Source organism: Sparassis crispa (genome assembly GCF_003851025.1).
Source record: "Sparassis crispa DNA, contig_000002F, whole genome shotgun sequence".
In the NCBI taxonomy this organism is placed as follows: Eukaryota; Fungi; Basidiomycota; class Agaricomycetes; order Polyporales; family Sparassidaceae; genus Sparassis; species Sparassis crispa.
In genome coordinates, this window is record NW_020939749.1 from 2,689,580 (window position 1) to 2,703,303 (window position 13,724).

At 55.4% G+C, this 13,724-nt stretch overlaps 6 protein-coding genes across 6 annotated transcripts; 2 read left to right on the forward strand and 4 right to left on the reverse strand.

Moving 5' to 3' along the window:
* Positions 1-604: 604 nt before the first annotated feature.
* SCP_0309110 (hypothetical protein) lies at positions 605-3,797 on the reverse strand (the record flags this gene model as incomplete). The annotated part of the gene is made up of 3 exons (XM_027756296.1): positions 605-1,952; positions 2,003-2,736; positions 2,793-3,797. 3 exons carry the CDS (start codon positions 3,795-3,797, stop codon positions 605-607), a joined length of 3,087 nt encoding a protein of 1,028 aa, XP_027612097.1.
* A 541-nt stretch (positions 3,798-4,338) lies between these two features.
* SCP_0309120 (NADH-ubiquinone oxidoreductase 19.3 kDa subunit, mitochondrial) lies at positions 4,339-5,432 on the reverse strand (the record flags this gene model as incomplete). The annotated part of the gene is made up of 8 exons (XM_027756297.1): positions 4,339-4,351; positions 4,408-4,522; positions 4,588-4,668; positions 4,718-4,897; positions 4,954-5,025; positions 5,089-5,232; positions 5,292-5,342; positions 5,405-5,432. 8 exons carry the CDS (start codon positions 5,430-5,432, stop codon positions 4,339-4,341), a joined length of 684 nt encoding a protein of 227 aa, XP_027612098.1.
* A 685-nt stretch (positions 5,433-6,117) lies between these two features.
* On the reverse strand, positions 6,118-8,139 carry SCP_0309130 (Serine/threonine-protein kinase PSK2; the record flags this gene model as incomplete). Its single annotated transcript, XM_027756298.1, has 3 exons — positions 6,118-6,510; positions 6,587-7,096; positions 7,150-8,139. 3 exons carry the CDS (start codon positions 8,137-8,139, stop codon positions 6,118-6,120), a joined length of 1,893 nt encoding a protein of 630 aa, XP_027612099.1.
* A 560-nt stretch (positions 8,140-8,699) lies between these two features.
* On the reverse strand, positions 8,700-10,532 carry SCP_0309140 (DNA glycosylase; the record flags this gene model as incomplete). Its single annotated transcript, XM_027756299.1, has 9 exons — positions 8,700-8,740; positions 8,791-8,858; positions 8,924-9,383; positions 9,441-9,491; positions 9,544-9,723; positions 9,782-9,876; positions 9,928-10,023; positions 10,083-10,103; positions 10,162-10,532. 9 exons carry the CDS (start codon positions 10,530-10,532, stop codon positions 8,700-8,702), a joined length of 1,383 nt encoding a protein of 460 aa, XP_027612100.1.
* Positions 10,533-10,856: 324 nt separating this feature from the next.
* Positions 10,857-11,371, forward strand: SCP_0309150 (Serine proteinase inhibitor IA-2; the record flags this gene model as incomplete). Its single annotated transcript, XM_027756300.1, has 5 exons — positions 10,857-10,866; positions 10,977-11,051; positions 11,108-11,145; positions 11,217-11,292; positions 11,343-11,371. The coding sequence occupies 5 exons, from the start codon at positions 10,857-10,859 to the stop codon at positions 11,369-11,371; spliced, it is 228 nt and encodes a 75-aa protein (XP_027612101.1).
* Positions 11,372-11,704: 333 nt separating this feature from the next.
* SCP_0309160 (hypothetical protein) lies at positions 11,705-12,148 on the forward strand (the record flags this gene model as incomplete). Its single annotated transcript, XM_027756301.1, has 4 exons — positions 11,705-11,713; positions 11,773-11,867; positions 11,927-12,075; positions 12,132-12,148. 4 exons carry the CDS (start codon positions 11,705-11,707, stop codon positions 12,146-12,148), a joined length of 270 nt encoding a protein of 89 aa, XP_027612102.1.
* Between the last annotated feature and the right edge of the window lie 1,576 nt (positions 12,149-13,724).

A 13,724-nucleotide genomic window follows, 5' to 3' on the forward strand; every position in this document is an offset into this window, starting at 1 on the left:
AAAGCTTCGGGTGTAGAGAGGAAGGGTTGAGCGGATGGCCAAAGGATGACGACAAGGGCTCACTATAAGTACTTGCGTTGACCTGGACGAGACGACAGAAGGTCACCACATTCACAGAGACGCGACGCGTCTTCATCACGTGAACCTCTGCCGAAGACTCGCCGACAGTCGACTCTCCAAACCAGACGCAATATACATCAGTACAGAGAACGAATAGAGAGCCGATGATTATTGAGAATTGGGTAAGGGTTGTATCTTACGGCCTATGGGCAGCGATGCAGTGTGCAAGCAGTGAGTGTACAATGAGCATCTGAATTATAGGGTACAGTCCGTTTAAATTATCACTAATGCAAGACCAAGACATGGACATGGAGAGAGCGCAGTCCTCAATATGTATGAGCAGGGGACGGAAGACGATCCGAGATGCGACAATAGAAATCCAAAACACGGGGAAAGAACGTGAACGTGCAGAGACGCCGCACGCGTGGAGGTGCGATGAGTCGCGAAGTACACGACAACATGGATTTTACGGCGCTGTGGAAGAGCCATATCGTTATGTGTATGCATGAGATCTACTGCGTTATGATGAACGGCCGACGAATGTCTACCGCAGGTCGAAGCGTTGGTCGGTCGAAGGGTACCGATACGCGACGAACTCGTTGTCTTGGTCGACGAGCTCTGCGATATTCTTCCGTGACGTGACAGACATCCGCATAGCCGTACTGCTGTGCGCTGAGCCAGGGCCACCATAGCCAGCAGAATGTTCGCCCGACGCCGATGTCCTGTGGGTAATTATTGGCTGGAGCGAAGCGTCGACGCCAGCCAGATCCTTGCTCTCTGCATCCTGCGACTTCCTGCCGAACAGAGATGCGAGGCCGAACCGGCTGCGCCGCTGCTTGGGTTTCGCCTGTGGCTGCACCGGGCGTAAGTGGCCTTTCCCGTTGTTCCACTGGTTCAGTGAGAGATGCGAGACACCGAATTCGCCATATCGTTCCTCAGCGAGGAACGGCGGCACATTCAATGGGCCTCGCATATAGGCCGCTTTTGCGGGAAGAGTGCGAACGGCGGGATGTGGCTGAGATGCCATACCACCAAACGACTGTCGCCGAGTATCGACGGAGCGGAATGGAGCTTGCGGTGGGAGTAACTGGGGCGAAGTAGCCTTTCCGTAGGAAGACATAAGAGGGTCGTAAGTATACATAGTCTGCGGCCGAGCATCTGGCATGGGATGATTGGGGAACTCGATCGAGGACTCTCCCGGCAATGGAGGCAGAGACTTGTCGCGGCGAATCGCAACCGATTGAGGCCTATTTGACTGGGGCGTCACTGGTGTGATAGGCCCTGTATAACTCGATAAGGTCTTCGAGGAGCTGTGCGTTGTCCGCCCGCGCGGATCCTGTTCCGGGGAGTTCACATCAGCAGACGGAATGTGGTCATGGTCTGTCTCATAGTTCCCGCTGTCCTTGCGACCATCGCTCAAGTTCTCCTTCTCAGTAATAGGCTGACGCGACGACGACGGCGAAGGAACGAGGCTAGATGGCGCTGTTGGTGGAGAAGGAGCGTACGGCGACATTGCGTTAGGTGATGCGGAGGAGGGAAGAGATGGGGTGGAAACGTGTCGTCTAGATGAGAGACGCTGCTCACGGTCTACCAGATATGACAGTGGAGGGGGAGGTGCCAAAGGCAAATCATCTTCAGCTCTATCAAGTGACCGTGATTTTGCGCGACTAATTGTACGACCGCTGTTCTTAGAGCCAGTGACAATTTTCCAGATTTTCTTCAGACCAATCTTCTTCTTCGGCACCGCGCTCGAAGGGGCATCTATGACTTCAGAGAATACGCCAGGTTGCTGTGGTGCATCGGCTAAACGGACAGTTGGCGCATTGCTGCCAAACTCTTGCTCCAACTCTGGATGCGCCTCGAAGAAGTGTTGCTCCCGAGACAGCGCGATACTGAAGGACGATCAGTGCCTATGTCACCCTGAGGTAGCAACAATACATACTGCATGTCAACCATGCTACCTGACGGCGCAAGGCTGTCCTGGCTTCTGAATCCCGATGTAAGATTTTTGAAGCCGAAGAAACGGGATCGCCTAGGCGACGATGTCGACCCGATGCTCTGTATATCGGAGAACGAGGCTTGCGAGGTCGCTCGCAATGATGTTAATGGGCGTTCATTGCCCGTTGTCAGTACGCTGCTAGGCCGCGGCGAGAACGACTGCGAATACCGCGACTCGCTCGCCCTGGCTCCCGAGAAGAATCCGCTGTCCGTCTTAGGCAGTTGGTTGGGTATAGGCATGGAGTAGACGGATGTGACGTCGATAGCAGAACCGCGGGACGACTTCCTGACACGGCTCCTCTCGAGACGCTCCTCCTTCCGCCTGCGCTCGCGCTCTTCCTTCTCTTCCTTGCGCACGTCAACATGCTCGACAATCATTCCATTTTCAAGTAATGTCACATCACGGCTGTGGCCGTGGGTGTGCGCAATCACAGCACCACCTGGCATGGAAGAGGAGCGAGAAGCCTTGACGCTTGCATCCTCTGCGTGCTTTGGATTGACGTTGAGGTCGTACGCTGACCGCCGTAGCTGCGAGCACGCATCCCGCACTTTATCGTCCAACTGACGAGACTCCCGCATTGCACGAGCATGCGCGAGCACTTCCGCTTCGAGTAGCGTGCGCTGGGACCTCACGTACTGATCCAATGTTTGCTGTCTTGACGAAGGTTCTTTGGGGTTCTAGTATCAGAGATGAATGAGACATGAAGTTGTTTGAAGATGCAACGAATGCTGACCAAGCTGAGCCAGAGGTGAAGACTCTCCTCAGTCAATCGCCCTCCACGAGCTCGAGGTCGGTTCGGATGTTCCGACGGAGGGGTCCCCGCTGCTTCATCCTCTTGCTCCCGGCGGATCAACTCATCGTACAACACGTCGCTGTCCCGTTCCCAAGCGCCAGGACTGGCGACGTCGACATCGGCCATGTCCTGGTCACGCATCGCACACTCAACACATACCTCCTCCTTCGGCACCTGTGGAGGAGCATACACATTCGCACCGGGTGTGGGCGTGATATAAGTCGGATGTTGCGCATACGCGCGAGGTTTTGGGGAAATGGGGATTTGCATGTTCGCCGGGTTATAAGATGGTCCAGCAGAAACAGGGACGATGGGCGAAGAGCTGGGACCTGCGCCGAAGCCCGCGACTGGCAACGACGGATGGCGCGGCGAGGACGGGACAAACGAGCCGTACTGGTCTTGTGACGGCCGGCGACTCGAGGTGCGCTGGCCCATCTCCTGGGGGCTGTCACTGCCCTTCGAGGGAATGCGCTGCAGCTCTTCGTCGCGGCTGAAACGCTCAGCGAGGCGCGAGGGGCTCCCTTGCATGGGACGTGATAACGTGTCTTCGGGTCTTGGCATAGGCGGCTGCGGCTGCTGGTTCGTGGCTGGCAATGGCCCCTGCAGAGGAGCACTTTGTTCGGCCTGTCGCTGCTGCTGCTGCTCCATGAGCTTCTCGGGCACCCACACACCTGCAGAGCTGTTGGGCACGGGACGGTCGATCCAGCTCCGATGCCTCGGGCTCAAGGCGACTGGGTCCACCGCAGAGTTGGAATACCTTCCTGGCGAATTGACGTACTGCGTGACTCTGCAGGAAGTACCGAGTGACGGATAGCGATTATCCTTGAGGTCGAAATCTGCGAAATTAAGCGCGTTCGGATAGTCATGAGCGGCTAGTCCCGTTGTGACGACCTCGTTGAAGGCGAGTCCGGTATCAGGGGGTGGAAGCTGCAATGCGGTCGCCATACCTAACACTAGGAGACAGAGACGGCCTTAACAGGCGCACAGCTGTGAAGATATACAGTAGAGAATGTGTGAAAGGGGATATGCACAAATTTAACGGAGACTGCAGCGAGCGGTGTTGGTTATGTAGCTGCAATCGAGGATGAAGCAAGGCCAAGGTACTGTTGAGAAGTTGAAGATGGTCTTGGGCTGTCGAGAGCGGAAGGACAGACGTGAATTGAGGCGTTGACCTCGAGTTGGAAGGCGACAACAGGCCGGTCGACGATGTTGGTCGGAGAAAGCAACGCTGGACTCGCGGGCTATCGTGACCGCATGACTTCCCGCCGCGGCATTCACCGCAACCCCAAGGTACCATCCAGATCAATATTCCAAGCCTTGCCAAGCGATATGACACCTCCAGCCCACGATTGACATTAATGTCTGTACACTACTACCACTACTTCTTGAGTGTGCCCAGAACTCCAGAACCCGCAACCACGTTTACCACAACTTCGAATCTTCCGAAAGAAAAGTGCGGTCACGGTTATAGCCCTCACTGGCGTCATCACTTTCGGTACCTATAGTAGCAGCAAAGTTCAGAACCATTTCTGAGGACCATAACTGCCGTACTCACCACAACGTGCTCTTCCTGTTCCTCCGCATCTTCCGCTGCAGTTGCAGCATGCCGTAAAGCAGCGCCTCTGCAGTCGGAGGGCAACCGGGAACGTAGATGTCAACCGGCACAATGCCTGTGAACAATGTCGGACGTATCAGACTCGCATTTAATAGAAGGTGTCTAGCACGATGCACGTACGGTCGCAACCTCGGACGACGGAGTACGAGTAGTGGTAGTACCCTCCGCCATTCGCGCAGGAGCCCATAGAGATCACCCAACCTAAAGGGAATCAGACCGCATACCCCACCAAGGCCTGCTGCATACTTACGCGGCTCGGGCATCTGATCGTACACCTTCCGGAGCGCCGGTGCCATCTTGTTCGTCAGCGTCCCCGCGACGATCATGATATCGCACTGTCTGGGACTGGCACGGAAGATGACACCGAGTCGGTCCTGGTCATACCGTGCAGCGGCCATGTGCATCATCTCTACAGCGCAACAAGCAAGACCTGCGCAGCGAGAACGCGTCAGAACGTACTGAGAACGCCTGGGAGGCACAACACACCGAAGGTCACAGGCCACATAGAACCCTGGTGCGTCCAATTCACCACCTTGTCCAGCGTCGAGAGCACATACTCTGGAAACCCGGGAACGAACATCAGCCTTCCCGACAATCCCGCAACACACACTTCAGACGCACCTGCTTTGTTCGCGGGGTGCTCAAGACTCAGTTGGTTCGAGCCGCGTTTTGCGATCTCAGTTATGGGATTGGCCGCAGATGTGGAGGAAGTCGGAATGTCGGTAGGAGAGGAGACGGGGGACGTTATGTGCAGCTGGCGAGACGCTGCTCGCAGACCAATGATGAATATGGCTGAGAGTGGGGCGTGCTGGGTCAAGACGAACCGTAGACACCAACCGCTGGGCGGAGAGCGGCTCGTCGTCCAGCGTTAGCAACTAGGAATAGACGAGGAAGGTGTTAGTCGACAACACACGAACATAGGCAATGATTAGTATACCTGCTGCTCTGTATGTCGCGAGCGACATGATGGACGGGGATATGGGAGCTCGACGACTGTGACGACGAGCGGATACTTGACGCAGCCGGTGAAAGCCGGGGACACGAGCGCTGCCGGCGCCACCAGCTCAATTGCAGGCATCTAGAAGTTAACTTGCGCAGAACGCAACCTTGCATTCGAGACAATATCGTTGGAGGATCCAAAGCGTACAGAATACTACACTTCCGTCAACTCATCCATAGCAATTCGGGTGGTAGAACCCACTCAAACTCGTACATCAGTCAAATACAAACAAAACTATATGGTGGGTACGTGCGGTCCATACAGTACAATTACAAAAAAATGCTACAGTCTACATTCCTATACAAAGACATGAATGACGTGAGAGACACGAGGGGCTGTCAGCTGCCGACGAATGCGAGATATGCAATGAGCCCCATCGGAGGGCAAAGAGGGGGTGAAATGGAATGGACGTGGGCACGGGAGCCTTGGCACAGACGAGCCAGCGCCCTTGCAATGACAGACAGGTACGACAATGAATGAAGAGTGAATGCGAGGGGGTTGGCCGATTATACTGATGAAAATGCAGGTGAAAGGAGTGTCCACATACCAGTCCGACGCGCAGGGATATGCAGGAAGGTCGAAAAAAGGTAGAGTCCAAAACGGCGAAACGAGAAAACGCAAAGACGCGACCGGAGCACAACCTCACCACCTCAGTCATACGCGTCCCGCTCGAGCGCGCCCTGCAGCCAGCGATGGCCCCTGACTTCCGTGATGTCTGCCCTGCGCTCCGGGTCTTTCTCCAAGCAGCGGCCCATGAGCCCGACCGCAGCACGACTGAGCCGGCCCGCACCCGTCCTCGACGACTCACGGAGGACGATCCGGCCGTCGATCGCGTCCTGTTCGGTGGGGAACGGAGAATGACCTGTGAGGAGATAGGAGAGGAGCACGCCAAGCGTCCATATCTCCGCATGCGGGGCACGATATGGCCGCTTGAGGAGGATCTCGGACGCAGCATACGCAGTAGTTCCGAAGAATAGCGTGTAGTACGGGCGGGGTGCGCAGGGGTCTACGACGACGGCGCTGCCGAAGTCTATTAACTTGACCTGTTGAGTATTGGTGTCAGAAACCGATAATGAACCGCGCACCAAGGCCCTCCGGCGGAACGGACGCCAAACCTACCTTGAGATCTTGGTCCACGACGAGATTCTCGTCTTTGATATCACAGTGAGTAATCCCTTGGCTTTCCAGGTAATATACAGCCTCCACGACCTGCGCGAAGATATATCTGGCTTGATTCTCCGAGAGCCTCTTGTGCTTGCTCTGCTCGATGCATTCGAAGAGGTCATGTGAAGGGCGGCGCGAGAAATTCGGGCGGACCTGCGGGGCGGGCAGTGGCAAGAAGGGCTGCGTCTCTGTCTTCTTTACAAGGGGGTTCTCAGGGAGGGAATTCAGCGCGTTGATATACAGAGGATCCGGTCCCGCCGCCGCCGATAAATCGCAGGTGTCGACATTCATGCAGACCTGTGGAGGGGTATGCAGGACGGAATCCGTCGTCGATTCGAACGATGCTGATGGTGTCAACGACGGAGTGGAAGATAGAGACGGCACGACAAGCTTCCCCGGCGCTGTGATCTGTTTGACCTTCTTTTTCTTCCTGGAGACCCACGGGGAACCGTGCAGTTCTTGGACCTGGACACAACGTCAGCGCTTGCGTCATAAGAGTTCGCAAGACAGATACCAACCAAGTAGAAGTACACGTTATCCTCGAAGAGGTCAAGACACTTGACGATGTTCTCGTGATCGACCAAGCTGAGGATCATCACCTCTGTCGGGATCCTGCCAAACATCTCGTCTTGCCACCACGCATGCTCGGGGACTTTATCCTTGATGATGAACTTCACTGCGACCTCGTTTCCGCCGTGGCGATGGGTCGCGGTCATGACGAAACCATACCCACCGGCACCGAGCTCATCGCTAAGTTGGTACGTCCGCACGAAGAACGGGTTGAGCGTGTGTTCCGCAGGGAAACGCGGGTTGTACATTCGCCCGCGCATCTCAAAGGTGTCCGCGGATTCATCATCACGAGCGGGTTGGGGTGGGTCAGCGGGAGAGAACAGAAGGGACGGTACGTCATCCGGGGGGCCGTTTCCGAGGCCCTGTACAGACAGCTCAGGCAGCGGAGGTAGATGGTTGGCTATAGGCGGACCGGCATGATCCGAGGAGGACGTGAGCACAGGAGCGGTAGTGTCCAATGGCGACCGTGTTGGAGTGAATGGGGAGGCGCCCGGGTCAAGCGTGTGGGTATTGTAACTAGGGGTAAAATGGCCAAGTTCGAGAGACGCATTCGCCAGGTCTAGCGCATAGGGGGGTGACGAGAAGGCCGGGAAGAAGGTATCCTGTTGCACGTGTGTGAGGGAATTAGGAGGAGAGGGACCGAGAAGCGGAGAGAGAGACGGAAGAGAAGACAGAACTGGCGGATTACGTTCGGGTTTCGCGCCGCCAACGACTGGGTCGAGATTGGGCGTGTAGGGGTGGAAGATGCCAGGCGAGAAATGCGGGTGGTGGCTCTGGTAGACATCGTAGGGATGGTGGTGCTCGTGTTCAGTGAGGGGAGTGTGGAGGGGTTCACCGTCGTCGGAAGAGGCGTCGCCCATGTCCATTAGAGGGGAGAGGGAGTCGAAAGACGGGGACAGGCCGGCGAAGAGGGAGGACGGGAGATCTGCGGAGGCCATGGCTGCACGGGGTGACGCGAGAGGTGCAGGGCGGTAAAAGGGGGAAGAGGGGATGTTGGAATGGAGGCCCGTGCGTATTTATTTCCAGCGGTGCCGTCGATCACGCGAAGGTGAACAGGACTGCGTCCGCTCCAAGACGTCTCGATCGACAGCACGTATATTGCTTTGGCCAACTCACCTCACACTCTCACCTACCGTTGCCACGCAATACATATACAGTATGTTGCGAGGCAGAGATGGCCATCTCTATCAGTCAGCGGATGTCTGCAATGGCTGTCGAAGATGCACAGTTGCAATCAGTGGTGTTTCCAGCTGCCAGGCGTGCTCACAGTCAGAGACTTCCAAGGGCGTCCGATGGACCTTCCGCATTTGGACAGACTCGGTTCCCACTGATCATCCCTCACTAGCGCTCACTCGCAGTCACGTAGCACGCGCAATGGGAGTCCCTTCTCAGTGTCCGAACAGAGCAGAATCCTCTACGACTCTGCGGATGGACAGTCTAAGTTGTATCCAGATCGTCGATACATCGCTAGCACCGATCGCGCGTACACAACAACGGTTCACTTCGGCGACTCCGCTAACGCCCACATATAATACACGCCTGAACAATGGCTCAGCGCGCTCCACAGTAAACGATTTAAACGAACGCACCGACGCTACGATACGGCCTCCAGCATTCCGTCAGCTCCTCCATCTCCTTCGGCGTCAACAGCGCGCCCCTTTCGCGCAGATGCACTGTCAGCGAACCCGAACGCGTTGACAACTGTGATGTGGTACCACTCACTTAATCTTCTTCTTCCCATCCAGGCGACTCTTCATGACGGCTGGAGTAAGCCCCTCCGGCAGCGGCGGCGACGGGGGTTCACCATTCGCGTTCAGGCTGTGCAGCGTTTTATTGATGGACGGCGTGAACGGCGGGGGCAGCACCGTCGCGCTGTCGTCCGAGTCGTCTCCCTCACTTGCCTTTGCCTTACCTTTCCCGTTCCTCACGGGCGTCTGCGGGAGAGCGGGGGCTGGAAGCACGGAAGACGCATCTGGCGACAGCGCACGGCTGGCTCCCGTCGTCGACGGAAGAGTTTCTGTGTTGCCGTTCGCACTCGGGTCCACTTTCTCCGGGCCGTCGGTCTCCTGTTCGTCTTCTTCCGGATTCTTGGGGAGCTTATTCGCCGCGAGAGTGACCGAGTAGGAGGGTGAATGTAGGGAGAGGAACCAGCGCAGGACACCGCGCTGCACCCCAAGGTCGCCTGCACAGCGGTAATACATCAGGATGTTCGGCACGGAGTAATAGCAATTGTAACTACCTATCGGCAGAATGTCGGGGCGGCGCAGAGAGAACAACGCGAACATGTCAACTGAGAAAGGTGAGATGTGTATCCGAGGGTGACTGGTCCGCAGTAGACTCACCAGTCCACTGCATACCCGGAAGAAGTGCGTCAGAGCTGGCGTCTTCCTCGTAGTAGATGACACTCACCCTGCCAATGCCGCGCACTTCGATGAGTATTCGTGCGAGCTCCTCATCGTCCGCTTCCAACAACTTCTCGGTCGACAAGCGTCCATCGGCGAACCTCGCCGCCAGGTCAAGTACTAGCACAGATTTTAGAAGTGTTCGCGGTCCCGATATTGTCACCAAATTTCCGCTTACCATATTCGGCCTTCCTGGTGCTTAAACCCGCGCTCTTGAGCGTCACAACGTCCATACTGATGACCTGGTGCGCAGAAGGGAACCAAGTAATGTGCCTCGTCGAACCTCAATTGATACACGTCATACAGGAACGACATGCCACATACTCGTGCTCCACAGGCTTCTCAGGGAGGGAAGGGTCGAACAACCTGATAAAGCGATGTCTGATAGACCGCGCGGCGCGCCACGAGATCTGTTGGCCTCTGCGAAAACACTATCAGCACGCGCATCAGCATGCAAGCGCACAGGGCACGGATCTCACAAGATAGAGTCAGCGAGCGTCCTGTACGCATCGTCAGCTTGGCAAATTCAGACAGTCGGGCCCCGAGTTGAGCACGCACGAGAACGGATCCACCCTCTCGAGATGCTCGAACGGCCTGCACTTGAGGCGCGCGAAGACGTCCGCGAAACGCCGGTCGGCGGCGATGAGGTGCTGCTTGGCGTCCTCGAAGGAGAACGTGAGCACGGCGGGAACGAAGACCGGCGCATCTCCAATGGCGGGCGGTGGGGACAGCACAACCGGGGCGCTTGCTGGAGCCGCAGCGAATTCAGCCTTTGACGTGCGAGTCTTTTTTGACGGCGTCTTAGGGGCAGCCGCAGCGAGGGCCTTCCTCTTCGTTGGTGCTTTCGCCACGACGGGCACGAGTTCGGGAGTAGCTGCCGCCGCTACCTTTCTAGACGTAGCACCGCTCTGCGCGCGGGTAACGGGCATGGCACGAGTGTACGAGCGCAAGAGACAGACTCTAAAGAGCATGCAAGGTCAGCGCATGACGGCGATTGCTCGAGTCAGCTCTTACTTTATTTGTGGGACGTCGGAGTCGGTGCCGCGCGCATTACATGATCGCTGCGCGTCTTGAGACGCGTTGGGCGCTTGCACGATCGCGTCACGCGTCTGAGACCTGCCTAATTCAGCCTCGGTGGCACTCTGCCAGGGCCTCTTAACCGCAGCCATCTCTCTCCGTTCTCTCACTCTATTCCCATCCCATCATCACCACAACCGCCACCGCAGAACCCTACAATTTCTCGATTACTCAGGATGTCCGGAAGTCAGTAATTCTCTGTCCGTTCCTTATCCGCGCCGGGTGGCCACCGCTGTCGTTGCGGATGTCACCCTCAACTGCCTGTGAAACCAGTCTGACTCTCTCACTCTCACCAGAATACATCGTCGTCTTCAAAGACCATGTCTCAGATTCAAAGATCAACAACGTCGCCGCGGATATCACTACCAACGGTGCGTCCGCAATCTCTTCCCAGCATATCCCGACATCTAACGCACAGCAACGTCAGGAGGCGTAGTGGGCAAGAAGTTCGAGTCGCTGCTGAAGGTGCGTCGCGTCGCTCTACCGTCCTCACTGCGTTCACTGATCGTTTGGCGCGACCCGGTATATATTTGCAGGGTTTCTCCGCTGAGATTCCTGAGGGATACTTGACGCAGCTCCAGTCACTCCAGGGCGGCGACATTGACTATATAGGTGCGTCGCCTCCATCCACCTCGTGTCTCTTGCTGACCACTTTCATGCAGAGCCGGACGGCCCTGTCCACACCCAGTAATGTGATATCATATCCGTAGCAGCGTCGACACGTGTACCTGGCAGATCTATACATGTTGTATCTTGTCTATTAGTATCTTAGCTATTTCTTACTATCCCGCGACTGATTTTCCGATGCACGTTAACAGGTAGGTTTGGGGTGAGTCATTGACAAGGCTCTGACACATTGACAGTAGGTATACTTAATAGAGAATGAGGTATCGCGAAAGTATCGCAGTGCACGATGCTCGCAGTCAGACGACATTGATTTCTTCAGCTGGTCCGACAAGATGCTCGCCAACTCTCGATGTTTCCGGTCCAGTCATGCACAAGATGCATAGCCAAGTATGACTGTATGAGGTATGTGAGTTGTCGGGACTCTTCTTGTGGTGCGCTGGTTTTTAAGTAATGATGGTGTGCCAGGCAGCATACAAGAGCTATGTCTCCGCATTCGTGGGCCTCTTCGTGGACGAGCCGGGCATCCTGGGCTGGGAACTTGCGAACGAGCCGTCCACTGGGTATGCAAGTGTTCCATATATTGAGTCGAATAACGGCTGATGCGCGGCGGGCAATGTAGTTTCTTGACAAAAGATTGCACCACGGCGACGAACACGACATGGGTAGAGGAGATATTGGCGTACATCAAGTCCATCGATAGCAACCACCTCGTAGGCTGGGCGACGAGGAATCCTACAACTTCCCTGGTGCGACGGACTGGCCTTATGCGTATGCATATTCCCTTTCTGCATTTAATGTGGTCGCGGAAATGACCTGTTTGTTAGAGGTGGTGAAGGAATAGACTTTAATGCCAACCTCCAGGTCTCCACTATTTATTTCGGCACTGCTCATGTGACATTACTCGCAAGGATCGCATGATAACATGATTACGCCGCAGCTGTACCCGGTTAGTGTGTATCTCCCCTTGCTCAGAGTCAGACATAGTCCTGACCGCTGTGCGCAGGGAACGCAGGGTTGAAGGCAAGCTGGGTCACACCTTGCAAATGGTGCGACACCGGACGATAGCTTCACTGTATGTTACTCCGAGCGACATTTCTGTGTTTGTCAGCTGAGTTGGGGTCCAGATATCCGAATAACATCGTCTACCAGCTCGAGGCTTCCTCTGCGCATGCATCGAAAATCAGGAACAGGTTGTGTGTGTAATTCTGCCCCAAAGTAGTGGTAGAATGGTGAACGGACTCCAATGCATGTTTGACAATTCTGAGTGTAAGATAGAGGTAAAAAGGCTGATGACCGCCAAATTGTCAGTCCACCGGCGTCTAACTCTACAAGCGTCACGTGCCGAGAGTGACCCCAGGAACTAGCGGCCGCGAGACGAAGGGCAGGGCATGAGGGGCGCACGAGAGGGAGTAGCACCGTGGTGGGAGGAGGAGGCAGAAACTGTGGCAAGAGGGCACATGGTATGCATGTCAAATATATCTGCCCTTTTTCTGGGCCAGGGAGGGCCAGGAAGGAGGGGCATGTTTAGTAGGGAGGGTTGGGGAGCCAAGACAGGCACCCGGGCATCACCCAAAGGTGGAGGCCCCACAAGCACCCTGCTGGACTGTCAATGCACCCACCAGGAACTGTAAATCTGATGACCCGAAGCAAGCTGAACTGGGGGCTGAATCTTGCAGAGGACCATACTGTGGCCTCCCACAAACATGCAGCTGACCATACTGCGGCCCCCTACAAACATGCAGCTGACTGACAAATTTACAGTCCTCAAATTTACATCCCCTCAATGAGCTCCAAGTCCCCATCAAGCCCTGGTGCTACCTCCCACCAGTAGTGGCCACTGGCACCCATATATTTAGTTTATGATCTCATTAGTTTATTCTGTACCTAGTTTATTGTGTATATATTCCTCTACTTGTAGTACTCACATCACCCTGCCAGGGCCTTATCTACTGCATTGCGGCTCACCAACATTTGCATGCAGCATGTGCATGTCCGCTCACATTTTTTTTTCATTCACCAAGGCTGGCTGAGGACTCGTGCTCATGTGTGGATGGATCAGGCAGGAGGAACCATAAATGGACTATAATTGGCCATGTGACTCAGCATGACAGGACTGTCAATCTGGCGAAGAAAGTTCATTCTTGGCTGCCTTCATCACAGTGTGACCAATTATGTGAGCTCAGGACTTAATTGTGTCATTGTGAGTGAACAAGGGAAGTGCTGACTGCATCGGTGGAGACCTTGCTTGCAGGAAGACGTCTTTGTATTTGGGTTACAAATGGATTATCAACGTGCTGTGTGAAGTTTACAAAAGGAGCATTGGCTAGTAGTACGACTACATAGGGCACATTGGAAAAAAATGACTGGTGAAAAAAAGCATGCTACCTGGGGACTCATCTGCAGTGGCACTCAGTCAA